Source organism: Urocitellus parryii, chromosome 5, assembly GCF_045843805.1.
Source record: "Urocitellus parryii isolate mUroPar1 chromosome 5, mUroPar1.hap1, whole genome shotgun sequence".
NCBI lineage: Eukaryota > Metazoa > Chordata > Mammalia > Rodentia > Sciuridae > Urocitellus > Urocitellus parryii.
Genome location: NC_135535.1, coordinates 184829864 through 184845120, shown reverse-complemented (window position 1 = coordinate 184845120; position 15257 = coordinate 184829864). Strand labels below are relative to the sequence as shown.

The 15257-nt window shown below is 36.1% G+C and overlaps 1 protein-coding gene and 1 pseudogene across 3 annotated transcripts in view; both read right to left on the bottom strand.

Moving 5' to 3' along the window:
- Positions 1-15257, bottom strand: part of Slf2 (SMC5/6 complex localization factor 2) — a 51084-nt gene that overhangs the window by 24443 nt on the left and 11384 nt on the right. For all 3 annotated transcript variants that reach the window (XR_013343638.1, XM_077798919.1, XM_077798920.1), the window contains exons 6-11: positions 15089-15159; positions 11202-11324; positions 10466-10633; positions 9532-9634; positions 3945-4020; positions 2532-2673 (exon numbers count right to left, since the gene is read on the bottom strand). Coding sequence is in view for 2 of the 3 variants with exons in the window: in XM_077798919.1 (XP_077655045.1) it covers positions 2532-2673; positions 3945-4020; positions 9532-9634; positions 10466-10633; positions 11202-11324; positions 15089-15159 (683 nt within the window). In the remaining variant the exon portion in view is untranslated. The remainder of the gene's footprint in view (positions 1-2531; positions 2674-3944; positions 4021-9531; positions 9635-10465; positions 10634-11201; positions 11325-15088; positions 15160-15257) is intronic.
- Positions 289-1246, bottom strand: LOC113196167 (ribose-phosphate pyrophosphokinase 1 pseudogene; annotated as a pseudogene).

The window sequence follows — 15257 nt, the reverse complement described above, 5'->3', positions numbered from 1 at the left end:
CAAACAGCCTTATTCAATACCCTCATAAGTCTGAGATCTTGCAGCAGCTGAACTCTAGTTAAAGCTGCAAAGTTCACAAAATCATTATGGAAACCAGAATGAGACAATGCAGTTAAAGAAATCCCAGCAGTTAATCTCAATCTGTCTTCCCCCAGTTTACAATAAACTCTCATTTACATGATGTGGGATATAGAAAGCTATACTGGAGCAAGCTGGGTCTTATGCTGAATTTGCCATAAAATACCAAGGGAATCAAGGGGTAGAATTGATTTCATTTTTAAAAAAGCCTCAAGTTATTCTATTACAAAGGAACATGGCGAATAGGTAGGAAACAGATTCCCCATTATGAGTTCTGATGGCTTCTGCAAGGATCATAGAGATGTCTATCACCTGTATTTTAGAGCAATGCTTCATCTTGTCCTCCTGAGGTATGGTATTGGTAACCACTACTGCTTCAAAACATGCATTATTGATTCGAGAAATGGCTGGGCCAGAAAAGATTCCATGAGTCAAGACAGCATAAACTCTGGTCACTCCAGCTGAGAGAAGTTTGTCAGCTTCATGGCAAGTTGTGCCACATGTGTCAGCCATGTCATCCACAAGGACAGCCACTCAATCCTTCACATCTCCCACTAGCACCATGCGGTCCACTTCTTCTTCTGTTATTTGTGAATCAAGGCAAAGTCCACAATCAACCTGTCTGCAATGGAGGTCACTCTCTTGGCTCCACCAGCATCAGGTGACACAACAGTGCAATTCCTCCACTCAGAGATATTCTCCCTAATCCACTTCAGGACAGCTGGCTCTACATACAGATTGTCCACTGCGATATCAAAAAAGTCCTGAATTTGAGAAGCATGCAGATCCATGGTGATAATATGATCTGCACTAGTTACAGACAGCATATTTGCAACAAGCTTAGCTGAGATTGGTGCCCAGCTCTTTTCCTTCTTATTCTGCCGAGTGTAAGGGAAACATGGGATGTCTGCAGTAACCTGGCTGGCTGAAGCAATTTTGCAGGCATTAATCACGATCAAAAGCTCCATTTGATTGTCATTGATTTCACCACAACCACTTTGAATGATGTAGACATCTTCTCCATGTACACTTTCACCAATTTCCATAGAGGTCTCCTGGTTGCTGAATTTCTTAGTCACCACCTTGCCTAGCTCCAGGCCCAAGTGGTCAGCAATTTTCTGGGTAAGTCCTGATGAGAGCTGCCACTGAAGATTTTGATATTCAGCATCTTGGGCAATTATCCTAGGCACTCATCGCTCAGCGATCACTGCTGCTGCGGAGACCAGAACCGAAGTCGGCCCAAAGACTTAATACTGACCACTTCGCATTGCTACTCCGCCATCTTCAGGATCTCATTATAAATAATGTGTAATTTTCATATTAGAACTATGACAGGCTTTCCCCTAAAGTCCTTTTTGTCCTTTAGTAATGTTTTACCTACACACAAGCGCACACACACACACACACACACACACACACTCTCTCTCTCTCTCTCTTCCAGTTGAGTTTATTCCTAGGTATTTCTTTAAAAAAAAATTACTGTCAATGGAAATTTTAATTAAAAAATTTACTGTCTTACCTTTCAGTGTTATCATTTAAATTAGCTGCAGATCAGCTATCGAACGGTTATTGGTTTTTCATAAATCCTGTATGCTGGCACCCATATCAAATTCTATTTTTCATCGATTTTCAACTGATTATACAATTCTATGTATGGATTAAATCACTTATCAAATAAATGATTTATCATCAACTTCTTTCTGATTTTTATATGCTATTTCTTTCCTCTTGCCAATGACTTTGGTCAATATCTACAAAACAATGAGTAATCTTACTTTTTTGGGGGGTGGGGCTGCTGGGGGTTGAACGCAGGGGTTCTTTATCACTGAACTATATCCCCAGACCTTTTCATTTTATTTTGAGACAGGGTCTCACTAAGTTCCCAAGGCTGGCCTTGAACTAGTGATCCTTTTACCTCAGCATACCCAGTCACTGGGATTATAGATATGTGCCACCACCACACCACACCTGGATTTAAAAAACCTTTTTATGGGAGCCGAGTGTGGTGGCATGCACCTGTAATCCCAGTGACTTGGGAGGCTGAGGCAAGAAGATTACAAGTTTGAAGCCAGCCTCAGCAACTCAGTGAGACCCTGTTTCAAAACAAAAAAATAGGAAGAGCTGAGAATGTGGCTCAGTGGTTAAGCACCCCTGGGTTCAATTCCTAGTATCAAAAAAAAAAACAAACAAAAAACAAAAAAACAAAAAAACCCCAGAAAAACCACAACATTTTATGGAGATGTTTCTATCATTTCCCTGTTAAACATGATAATGACTTTTAGATTAAGACAGATGTTAAAAATGTATCTATTTTAAGATTGATCTCAACTCTAAGAGATTCCTTTAAAATAATAAAGAACAATACTGAACTCATTAAACCAATATCAATTGTTATTTTATGTAACTTATTTTAAAATGTTGTTTGGGGAGTTAATTATGAAAAGGAAACTTACACTAGATTGTCTTCATTAAAGTCTGGTTGAAGATTCTCCAGAGGAAACAAAGATCTAAAATCAATCCCCATATTGAAAAACACAGCTGCTATATCAGACAATGATGGGATCCAAGGCCAAATTGGTGAGTCACTGAAAGTATCTGGTTAACAGAAGAAAATATTTTATTCCAAATCACTGGTCTACAAACCCCATATTTGCAAAATGATAGCCTGCATGTAAAACATAGATTAAAATGATTTTATATAAAATATCATCTGCTAATAATGTTAATAATATAGTTTAAGTTACAGAATGATCAAAGGAATTATAGATTTTCAAACAAGTATGAAGGAAATGACTTTAATGAAGAAACTACCTGAGAGTGATAGATGAGTGTAACTCAGAAGGAAGTAATCATTTTGTTTTGTTGTTGCTGTTGTTGTTTTTTGGATACAGGGTCTCACTATGTTGCCTAGGCTGGCCTTGAACTGGTTAGCTCAAGTGATCCTGCTGCCTCTCTCCAGCCTCAGCCATATCCAGCTTGAAGTAATACATTTTGAAATGAACGGATATAACAATGGTAAAATCCCAACCACCATCCACATAGGAAGATTCTATTATCTTTATAAGTCTTAACTCTCCCAAACAAGTAATCAAGTAAACCATAATGCTTCTTTTATTTAATATAAGGGTTCTCAAAGGTGAAAAAGCAACTATCACACTTTTGCAATAGATGCTTTCAATATGCATTAGTGCAATATCAATACAATACTGTTGCTCACCAAAAAGCCAATTAAAGTTAATTGGTTGAGGGGCTGGGACTGTGGCTCAGTGGTAGAGCACTTGCCTAGCATGTGTGAGGCACTGGGTTCGAGCCTCAGCACCACATAAAAAAATAAATAAAATAAAGGTATTGTATCCATCTACAACTAAAAAAAATTTTTAATTAATTTTTTAAATAAATCTTAATTATTTCCATTTATTGCTCCGAAATAGGCCATGATTTGCTAAATATTAAGAAAAGATTGCCACTTGCAAAATCTTACACTGCCTTTTATGAATGCAACTAAAAAAATACAGATACCAGTACATTTTTTTTGCAGTAGCACACTGGATTGAACCCAGTAATGCTCTACCATTGAGCTATATCGCTGGCCCTTTTTATTTTGAGACAGGGTCTTGCTAAATTGCCCAGGTTGGCCTCAACTTGCAATACAAAGGAACTGAAGTAGCTGGGATTATAGGCATGCCCCACCATGCCCCACACATATACTCACTTTTTATTGGAGTTCATTTCATCATTAAAGATATTTGGTTACAAAACAATTTTTTAATTCAACATCTCCAAATACATTAACATTTAGAATATGAAAGAGATCGAGAAATAACCAATATACATGCTATAAATCACAGCAACATTTATATACTTACCATTTCTAATTGTTATTTCCATCAACGTACTTAAAATTTGCACTGACACAATACAGTCTGTATGAACTGACATCATCTGTTCAAAATAAATGGCAAGAGTATTAAAACATGAGCATTTATACTTCCCAGGCACATATAAAGATGTTTATAGTTAATACTTATAGTAATGTTGTGAGGTAGTCCTCATTACATGTATGAGAAAACATAGATTAAATACCTTGCCCAATGTAACACATGTGATACATGGAAGATGTGGAATTTAAATTCAGGTCTCATTCCAAAGTCAGGGCTCTTTCTATTGTGTTACTTTTTTTTTTTTTTTAAACAACTTTCATTTATAATTAGACAACTATAACATTTGAAACCATCAAAAAATGCCTCTCCTGGATGCATGATGACATGAAACCAAGACCCACATAAGTCTGCCAGGTTTAACATTACATAATAGGCAAAAATCAAACCACAAACTAGTAAAATATTTGAAGAGATACAAATATAAAACCTAATATACTAATATACTTTTTAAAAAAATTCTTATAGTTGTTGATGGATTTTTTAAAATTTTTTTATTTTTTATTTATTTTTTTAAAGAGAGAGTGAGGAGAGAGAGAGAGAGAGAGAGAGAGAGAGAGAGAGAGAGAGAGAGAGAGATTTTTTTTTTAAATATTTATTTTTTAGTTCTCGCCAGACACAACATCTTTGTTGGTATGTGGTGCTGAGGATCGAACCGGGGTCGCACGCATGCTAGGCGAGCGCGCTACCGCTTGAGCCACATCCCCAGCCCGGATTTTTTTTTTAATACTTTTTTTAGTAGTAGTAAGACACCATAACTTTATTTATTTATTTGTATGTTGTGCCAAGTATCCAACAAGTGCCTCACATGTGCTAGGTGAGCGTTCTACTGCTGAGCCACAAACCCAGCCCCCTGTTGATGGATCTTTATTTATTTATATGGGGTGCTGAGACTTGAACCCAGTGCCTCACACACGATAGGCAAGCGCTCTACCACTGAGCCACAATCCCAGCCCTACTAATATACTTTTTTTTTAAATTATTTATTTATTTTGATATGAGGTCTTATTATGTTGCCCAGGCTCATATTTCTGGGCTTAAGCAATTCTCCTGCCTCAGCTTCCTAAAGAGTTGGGACTTCAGGGATGTACCACTGTGCTGGCTTACCAATGCACTTTTTAAAACATGCTCAATGTTACTAGCAAACAAAGAGATGCAATGGAAAACAATGACAAGATATTATTATTTGACCTCAAAATTAGCAAAGATCAGAATGTTGATAATACTGTGTTCATAAGAGTACCAGAAAAGAGATAAGAAGTCTATGCCTACTGTTGAGTGTAATTCTGTAAAAATTTTGAAGTAATTTAGTAATACTTAAGCCAAATCATTGTATTTGCACTTTGATCTAGTCAGTCTTTTTACATATAGGAATTTAGATGCAGAGAAATAACTCTCAGAAGACCACCAAAACCTCATGTTTAAAAGCTGTTAGGCGGGGCATGTAGCTCAGTGTAGACTGCTTGCTGAGCTTGCTAACTTTTTTTTTCTTTTTGGGTACCATGGATTGAACTCAGGGACACTCAACCACTGAGCCACATTCCTAGCCCTATTTTGTATTCTATTTAGAGACAGGGTCTGAGTTACTTAGTGTCTTGCTTCTGCTAAGGCTGGCTTTGAACTCATGATCCTCCTGCCTCAGCCTCCCAAGCTGCTGGAATTACAGGCACGTATGCCTGACTCAATTGTTATCTTTTTCTTTTGTCAAAAATTAAGTTTATAGTAAATTTAAAATGTAAGGGGGAAAAACCCAAATTCTGATCTCAATTAGGTGTATGACTATAAGATTTCAAAAACAATCTATGTGAAAAAAATGTCTATCTTGTTTGTGCTGTTAAGTTCTGCAACCAGGAACTTACTAAAAAAGACATGCTGCACAAAGGACAAAGTTCAGATAACAGTTTTTTGCTTTTGTTTTTTTGTACTAGGGATTGAACCCAGAGATGCTTAACCACTGAGCCATGTCCCCAGCCCTTTTTTGTGTTTTATTTAGAGACAGGATCTCCCTGACTTTCTTAGGGCCTCACTAAGTTGCTGAGACTAGCTTTGAACTTGCGATCCTCCTGCCTCAGCCTCCCAAGCCGCTGGGATTACAGGCATGTGCTACCATGCCTGGCTTGGATAACAATCTTTTAATGGTGGGTGAGGAATTCTAGGATGAGCAATACAATAATTTCAGAAAATTATATAAATGTGTAATATGCTATACAACAAATCTAATGTCTATCAAATTAAGACTGGTTTAAATAAATGTTAAGCAGCCTGACAAAGGAATACTATAAGGTCATTAAAAACGATAAAAAGAAAAATGTTTTACACTGCGATCATAGTTTGTTATCTGAAATAAACAAGTTATAAAACATATTCATGTTTTGTTTATGCTAAGTTACACAGTAAATTTTGTTGTTGTTGTTTTTGTAGTGGGGATTGAATCCAGGGGCCCTTTACACTGAGCCACCTCCCCAGGCCTCTTTTCCCCATTTTTTATTTTAAGAGAATATCTTATTAAGTTGCTGAGACTGGCCTCAAACTTGTGATCCTCCTGCCTCCATTGGGATTATAGGCATACATCATTTGTGCCTAGATATCCAGTAATTTTTGTACATAGAGAGCAACCTAGAAAACATTGACCAAAATGTTAACAGATCCTGAAAATTAAGATTTGAGATACATTTAGACAGCTTTAAAAAAAAAAATTTTTTTTCTCTCTCCATTTCACTTGAATTTTTCACAATAAAATTATTTTCTTTTGAAAATGGCTAAAAAAATTTTTTTTTTAAGTAGTAAACTTTATGGTCTGGTCTACTACATTTAAACACACATGATAAAAAAGTCACAAAAATGTGAATATTTTTATTATATTTTAAACAAATCTACAAAATAGTTGTTACAAAATAGTGAGATGAATTTGGACATATTTTCTTTTTCTTTTTTAAAGAGAGAGAGAGAGAATTTTTAATATTTATTTATTTATTTTTTTAGTTCTCGGTGGACATAACATCTTTGTATGTGGTGCTGAGGATCGAACCCAGGCCGCACGCATGCCAGGCGAGCGCGCTACCACTTGAGCCACATCCCCAGCCCGAATTTGGACGTATTTTCTAAAAAATAATCATAAGTTGGTAAAGCCTTTCTACCATGAAATGGATTTACAATAGAAAAGGAAAAAGGAGACAATGTGTCATATATAGAGAAAATACTTAGTGACTGATTATTAATTTGGTTTTCAAAGAATGAAATGAGTAAAAAAAAATACTTAGAAGATATGCTTGTTATGTCACAATAGCAGCTTTAAAGTCTACACTGAGGGGATGAGGTTGTGGCTCAGCGGTAGAGCGCCCGCCTAGCACGTGCGAGGCCCTGGGTTCGTTCCTCAGCACCACATAAAAATAAATAAAGATATTGGGTCCAACTACAACTTAAAAAAAATATTTAAAAAATAAATAAATAAAGTCTACACTGATAGACCCACATCAACAAGATGAAAATTAGCATAGATAAATACAAAGTCATACTTGTAAGTTTAAGAAAAGATATATATAATTGGAGATAATGAAGCCCCGGCATGATAGCAAATGAAGTTTTGAAATACATGGTTGAGACAGATGGAAGTGTGTCACTGGAAACTGCTGGAAGACAAGACTTTATCTGGAACATACGTCCATTTGTGGTGGGAGGTGGAACAACTTAGGAGTAACATTGACAAGGTAAAGATCACTCAGAAAGATGATCAAGATAGTAAAGGGATGGGAGAATATTTAGAGTGGGGAAGGATGAGGGTAGTGATAACTATTTAAAATAACTGCAAGACTATCTCCCACTGGGAAAACTTAACCTACTAATATTCTTCCTAATAGTTAACATCTAACATATTTATGAATGGTTCAAGCACACATTTGTTTATTGTCTGTATTCTCAATACTAGAATGTGAGCTTCTTGAGATCAGAGAGCCTGATTTTTTTTCACTGCTGTTTTCTCCAGTGCCTGGCACAGGTGACACTCAAAACTGAAAAAAAAAAAAAGAATCAAAATCCATACAATCTAGTCTCTAGTTCTTGCCAAATATAACTTGAAATGCTGTATTAAAGCCCAATGTAGAAACTTCATGTTTTTTCCACTTCTCAGTTTGCGTATAATTATGGTTCTCTGATATGCAACTTTTACATATTGTTATTTTACCCTAACACATACTTGTTAACTCTAACACATATCCAGGATTTTATTAAAATGGAACACCCCAGCAACCTGATAAAAACATTTGTCATTCATAGTTTTAGTTTCTAAAAGAATGACAATTGCAACCCACCTGGGCATAACTATATTACTTGTCAATATAGAACCTAGTGTAGTGTAAAAAGCCCTTACACAGCCTCTCAGCTCTGCCAACAAACATATTTTAATCCTGAATAGGTATTTTCTGGATGATAGAAATGTCAAGAATAGTAAATTCTAATTTGAAGTTTTCGGTCTGAAAGTCCAAATTATAGTAACAAGAGGATTCTATATATAAAATCAATAATAGCATTATAAAATTATAATTTATATATAATAAAAATAAGTATTTATGTGAATTTAAGTATTACATATGCATGGAGAAGAGAAAAGTTGTATTTGCATTAAAATACACACATGAATAAAGAATATTTACCATAAACATGAAAAAAGTTCAAAAGAAATTAAAGGACCTTCCTAAGTCTGTGTGCCTGCAATATTGATTTTCCAGTATACCAGTGTGACAAAAGCATCTAATTGTGTGAAACATTATTTTTATCCTGACCTGAACATGATCTACATTATCATTTTATGTATGTGTACATGAGTGTGTGTGTGGGGGGGGGCGGTGAGGCAGGGAGGTACTGCTACCACTGTATGACTCTAACCCTTTAAATTTTTTTTTTTTTTTTTTTAATTTTGAGTCAGGGTTTGAAGCCCAGGCAGGCCTCAAACTTGTAATGCTCTTGCCTCAGCCACCTGAGTTTCTGGGATTACAGGCATGTGCCATTGTACCCAGCTCATTATCATATTCTTCCATTTATTTTGCAGTTCTAGGGATTGAACCGAAGGGTGCTGTACCACTGAGGTACATCCCCAGACCTTTTTTTAATTTTGAGATAGGATCTTGCTAAATTGCCTAGGCTGGCCTTGAGCTTGGCAAGCCTCCTGCCTTAGCCTCCTGAGTTAGTGGAATTATATGTGTGTGCCACTATGCCCAGCTCATTATAATTTTCTTTAGAATTTCTTTATACTGATTTGACTTTTTTTTTAGATTTTGACACAGGGCCTCACTATGTTGCTGTGATTGGCCTGGGATCCTCCTGCCTCAGCCTCCTGAGTCTCTGGGATTATAGGCATGCACTACTGTATCCAGCTCATCACATTGACCTTTCCTCCCTTATTCTAAGTCATTGAAACCAAGGTTTGATGAGCTAATTTTTTTCTCTAGAAACGTACAAAAAAATTATATTTAAATAGTTTGTTTTTGGCTAAGGAAGAGAACTACCAAACATTTCTTACCCGAAACAGCCACTTTAATACAGGTATAGGACACTGAACATAATGGTAAGCAGAGGTGAGGAAACCTTGTGTTGTCAAAAAAATCTGATCTGTTTTTCCCGATCTGAAAAAATAAAGTAAAACAAATATGAGTGTTTTCATGGCAAAACACTTCCACCATCACCACATCTGATACAATCAGGAAAATGAGAAAATTATCCCTAGTCTATGGAAGTGGACTATACACCAATATTGATTGGTTACTCAAGAAAAAAAAAAAAAATCAATTCATGGCGTAAAGCTGATTCAATCTGTTGGCCTAACTCTATAATTATCTGATGGACAAAATAATTCTAATGTTGTATGGGATTTTGGGAAATTAGAACATAAAAGCTGAGCTCCAATAATACCTGAAGCAATGAGGTGCAAAGAATGGTGAAGAACAAATATAGTGAAAACAACATACCAGCCCTGAACTTCCTATTTCTGTTCTACTATTTTTTTGGTACTGGGAACTTAACCCAGGGGCTATTTACCACTGAGCTACAGCCCCAACCCAGCCCTTTTTATTTTGAACAGTTTCACTAAGTTGCTGAAGTTGGCCTTGATCTTGTAATCCTCGCTTCAGCCTCCAGTGATATTGGGATTACAGGCCAGCACCACCACATCTGGCTAACCTGTTTCTTTACTTCTTTCACATAAGAAAGCAATATGTTTATTAAGTCCCTGCTATTTTAACAGTCCAATATTATGCACTGATCATAAGCCCAACTAACAAGAGCACGTGATATGCCAAAAAACTATTAAGAAAAACACAAAGAACAATAAAAAGATTAGGAAACTAGATAGATCATAATAGAAATTAACCTTTTAGAAAATTACATTGGTCAAGTCTTTTAGGATAATTTTTGCCCCCCTGCCCAGTCCCCCAAAAGCAAGCCTACTTTCTACTTACTTGAGAATAAGCTTTTCTACAGCACTTTGTCCAATAAAACCAGAGTCTCTTAAATCCAAGGTATACTGATTGAAAATTTTCCCAGAGTTGAGAAAATTAAATATTTCTTCACCTGGATGATGATCAGGAATAGCATCAATTGTAACTGAAAATTTCTTAAGAAATTCCCTGAAATAAAAAAAGTCATTGAATACCAAATAGTTATACTGCATATGGTTTGGTACTTAAAACATTGTTAGAATCAATGTTAATCCCAGATTAGAACACTAGCATAAGAAAAAGTTGTTTTGCTCCTCCCCCTCACTGTCCATACTACTCAAAAGTCATTGAATAAATCTGTATGAAAAGGAACCATAACCCAAAGAAAAGACAAAAGATGCCTGGGCTCTAACATTTGCCTTTCAGCATCATCAGAGATGAATCTGAAATCCAACATACTTTATTCTATATGTATTTAACAAAAACAAAATTAAAAAATGTAAGGCTTGGCATGGTGTGTAATCCCAGTGGCTTGGGAGGCTGAGGCAGGAAGATCTCAAGTACAAAGCCAGCCTCAGCAACTTAGTGAGACCCTAAGCAACTTTTAGTGAGACTCTGTTTCAAAATAAAAAAATAAAAGAGTGGTGGGGATGTGGCTCAGTGGTTAGGCACCCCTAAGTTTAATCCCTGATACCAAAAAAATTAGATTTTAAAAAAATCTAAAAACTTAATAGGGCACATATAATGAGAAATGTACCTGTGCTCTTCCAAGAGGCCATCCTCATCATCTGTACTGTCTTGATCTCCGATTCTGATTGGTGATTTAATGCCTCGGCCCTGCCTTATGTCTTCTTGTAGTTGCTTCTGCAGTTCATCCAGCCTGATAATTAAAACAATGCTTTGATAAATAGATTACTCTAAAAAAAAAAACAAAAAGCCCCTGAAAACTTTACCTGATATCAATCTAAAAGTAGTATCAAGGAAAAATGTTATTAAGTACCCTATTACCTTATCCTGTTATACTATAGATCAAATCATGTCTCCCAAATATATTATGATGTTTAAAACAGTACACCATTTTTCCTAAGACAAAGAAAGTCTACTTAGGTACATTCATAATTATCAGAACAGTGTTCCATTACAAAAAAGATTTTTAAAAAAAATTTTTAAAAACTATCTTATTTTTATGTGGTGCTGAGGATAGAATCCAGTGCCTCACGCGTGCTAGGCAAGCTACAACCCCTACAAAAAAGACTTCAATATTTCTTCATAGCAAAGGACTTTTAAGAATGACCTGTCCAGGGCTGGGGATGTGGCTCAAGCCGTAGCGCGCTCACCTGGCATGTGTGCGGCCCGGGTTCGATCCTCAGCACCACATACCAACAAAGATGTTGTGTCTGCTGAGAACTAAATAAATAAATAAATATTTTAAAAAAATTAAAAAAAAAAAAAAAGAATGACCTGTCCAAATTATTTTGGAGATTGGGAAAAGAAAAATGGCAAAGAGGGCTGGGGATGTGGCTCAAGCAGTAGCGTGCTTGCCTGGCATGCGCAGGGCACTGGGTTCGATCCTCAGCACCACATAAAAATAAAATAAAGATGTTGTGTCCACCTAAAACTAAAAAATTTTAAAAAATGGCAAAGAATGAACATTGTTAATTTGGTTATCTTCTCTAATCTTTTAATACTCATTTGATGCCCAGTATACAACTGTTTTTGTGGCATTAGGGATTTAAACCAGAGATGCTCTAACACTAAGCTACACACTCAGCCAATTTTACTTTTTAAAATTTTGAAACAAGATCTTGCTAAATTGCCCAAGCTAGCCTAGCACTTGCAATCCTATCTCAGGCCCCTGAGTAGCTGGAATTACAAACCTGAGCAACCCCAGATAATGTTAACAATTTTTTGAGGGCCGTTTTTGTTGTCATCATGGTTGTCATCACAATACCTAACCCTTAATAAGCACTTACTACATTACGATTAGTAAGATGTATGAAAACTTTCTTTCTTTTTTTTTTGGGTACGGGATTGAAGCCAGGAGTGTTTTACCATGGCGCTACATCCCTACTCCTTTTACATTTCAAGACAAATTCTTGTTAAATAGCTGAAGCTGGCCTTGAACTTGCAATCATCCTGCCCCAAATGCCTAAATTGCTGGAATTATAGGTGTGTGCCACCATGCCCAGCTGTATTAACCCTTAATCCTCACAACAACCCCATGTAGTAGTTTTCTTATTATCCATTTTAGAGAAAAAAAATCCCAACCACTTAAAAGTCAAATCAGATTGACTATATCTACCTCTCTTATGAGCAATGCTCAATTTTTAATAAGTGACTTCAGCCAGTTATTGGTGGTACATGCCTGTAATCTGGGGCATGATGAATGCAAGTTCAAGGCCAGCTTCAGCTATTTAACAAAAAATTGTCTCAAAATATAAAAAGGAATAGGGATGTAGCGCCATGGTAAAACATCCTGGCTTCAATCCCTAGTACCAAAAACAAAAAAAAAAAAAAAAAGAAAGAAAGTTTTAATACATCTTACTACCGTAATGTACTAAGTGCTTAGTAAGGGTTAGGTATTGTGATGATAAACCAGCACTTGGGAGACTGAGGCAGAAGGATTGCAAGTTCAAAGGCAGCTTCAGCAACTTAGCCATCCTAAGCCATCCCCTTAGTGAGATCCTGACTCAAAATAAAAAATAAAAAGGGCTGGGAATGTCACTCGGTGATTAAGTACCCTGGGTTCAACCCCTGACACCAAAACCCAACCAAACAACTTTAGATTCATCCTATGAGTTCACAAAACATTTAAAGAACTTTATAAGAGACAATTTCTCTAATTAAATTCAGAGAGAGAGAAACTTTTGACCTGCTAATTATCTGTAATTCCTATAATTAGCTATTTGGTTATCAAATTTGAGATACATATATACCAACTTCTATGTTATCAAGTCAGCTTGCTTATTTATTTATTTATTTTTGGTACTGGGGACTGAACCCAGGGGCATTTAACCACTGAGCCATATCCCCAGCCCTTTTTATTTTGAGACAGGGCATCACTAAGTTGCTAAGGCTGGCTTTGAACTTGTGATCCTCTTGCCTCAGCTGCCCCAGCTTCTTGAGAAATTGGGATTTTAGGTATGCCCCACCATGTCTGGCAAGTCAGCTGAACTTTTAAGTGAAGTGCTCTGGATTCACGGATATTCCTTGAAATTAATAAGGAATGTATTTCCCCCCTCTCATTAGCAACATCAGGTCTCTATCTAGTCACATAAATTTCATTAGAAAAAATTATGATCCTCAACTTTCTGCTTTGTGGGAGGTAGGCAGTGGAGAGGAGGGATGTTCATCATAATCTGCAGCTATTCAAGAGTAACTTTGATGTAGAAATACCATGTCTGGTTATTAACCTCAAAGCTTGGAGTTGGTGTACATACTAATGTTCATTTTTCCTGTGTGAATCACAAAAACATGAAATAATCTAATTAAAAATAGGCAAAGGATCTTTGGTATTTCTCCAAAGAAACTATGCAAAGGCTCAATAGCACATGAAAAGGTATTTAACATCTTTAGTCATCAGAGAAGCACAAACCAAAATCATAAGGGGTTACTATTTCATACCCATTAGTATGGCTGTTATCCAAAATGAAAAAATAATTAGACTATGTGGAAACAGGAAAGCTTTATGCATTGCAGGTGGAAAGCAGTGTGGCAGTTCCCCCCTAATGAAACAATTACCTTATGATTCAGCAAGTCAACTTAGGATATATACATGAAAGAACTAAAAGCAGGAACATAAGATACATGTACATTCATGTTCACAGCAACATTACTCACAATAGCCAAAAAGTGGATATAACATGTGGCCATTGACAAATGAATAGATAAACAAACAAAATATGATCTATACATAATACAATAGAATAACTGACCTTAAAAAGAAGGAAATTTGGACAATTCTTCACCATCAATGAACAATGAACACCAAGTGAAATAAATCAGTCATAAAAGGACAAACACTGTATGATCCTCCTTTTATGAAATACCTAGCTAGACAGTCCATTTCATAAAAATAGAAAATAGGATGGTAGTTGCCAAGGGCAGAGGGAAGTATGGACAATTAGTTTCCTGGGTATAGTTTCAGTTTGGGAAGATGAAAAAAGTTTGGAGCTGGATGGCCCAATGTTTGCAAAACAATGTCAATGTACTTAAATGAACTGAACTACTGTACACTTCAAAATAAATTCTATCCATTCTTTTGATTAAGGATTTCCATTATCAGATACTACTGATAAGCTGAATGGGATCTATTAGTTAATGTAATATACAATAAAGTATAAAAATCTGGATTTTTTTTTTTTTTTTTTTTGGTGGTGCTGGGGATCGAATGCAGGGCCAGGGCATGCTAGGCACATACTCTACCACTGAGTTACATCCCCAGCCCTGCAAAACCTGGATCTTTTGATCCAGCCTATGAACAAGAGAACCCATCTTATTTCTAACACAGCTCACATAGAACTATTGTTATAAAGGTACTAACACAGCATGTATGCTATTTTTTCTTAAAAGACAAAAATTAAAAGGCGGTCATACAAACAATAGTATGTTACATTTAGTAAATTAATCATGATGCTAACTAACCTTTGTGTGTCTTCCATCTCTTTCACTAGACGGTCTAAAGTATTTGTATAAGTTCCACTATGAACATACTCCTAAAACAAGAAGAAAATTCAGAAATCCTTTACAACATATCTTCATAGAAGATCTGAGGTGTTTTAAGCTATTCTGAGTACTAAAGATTACTTTCTAT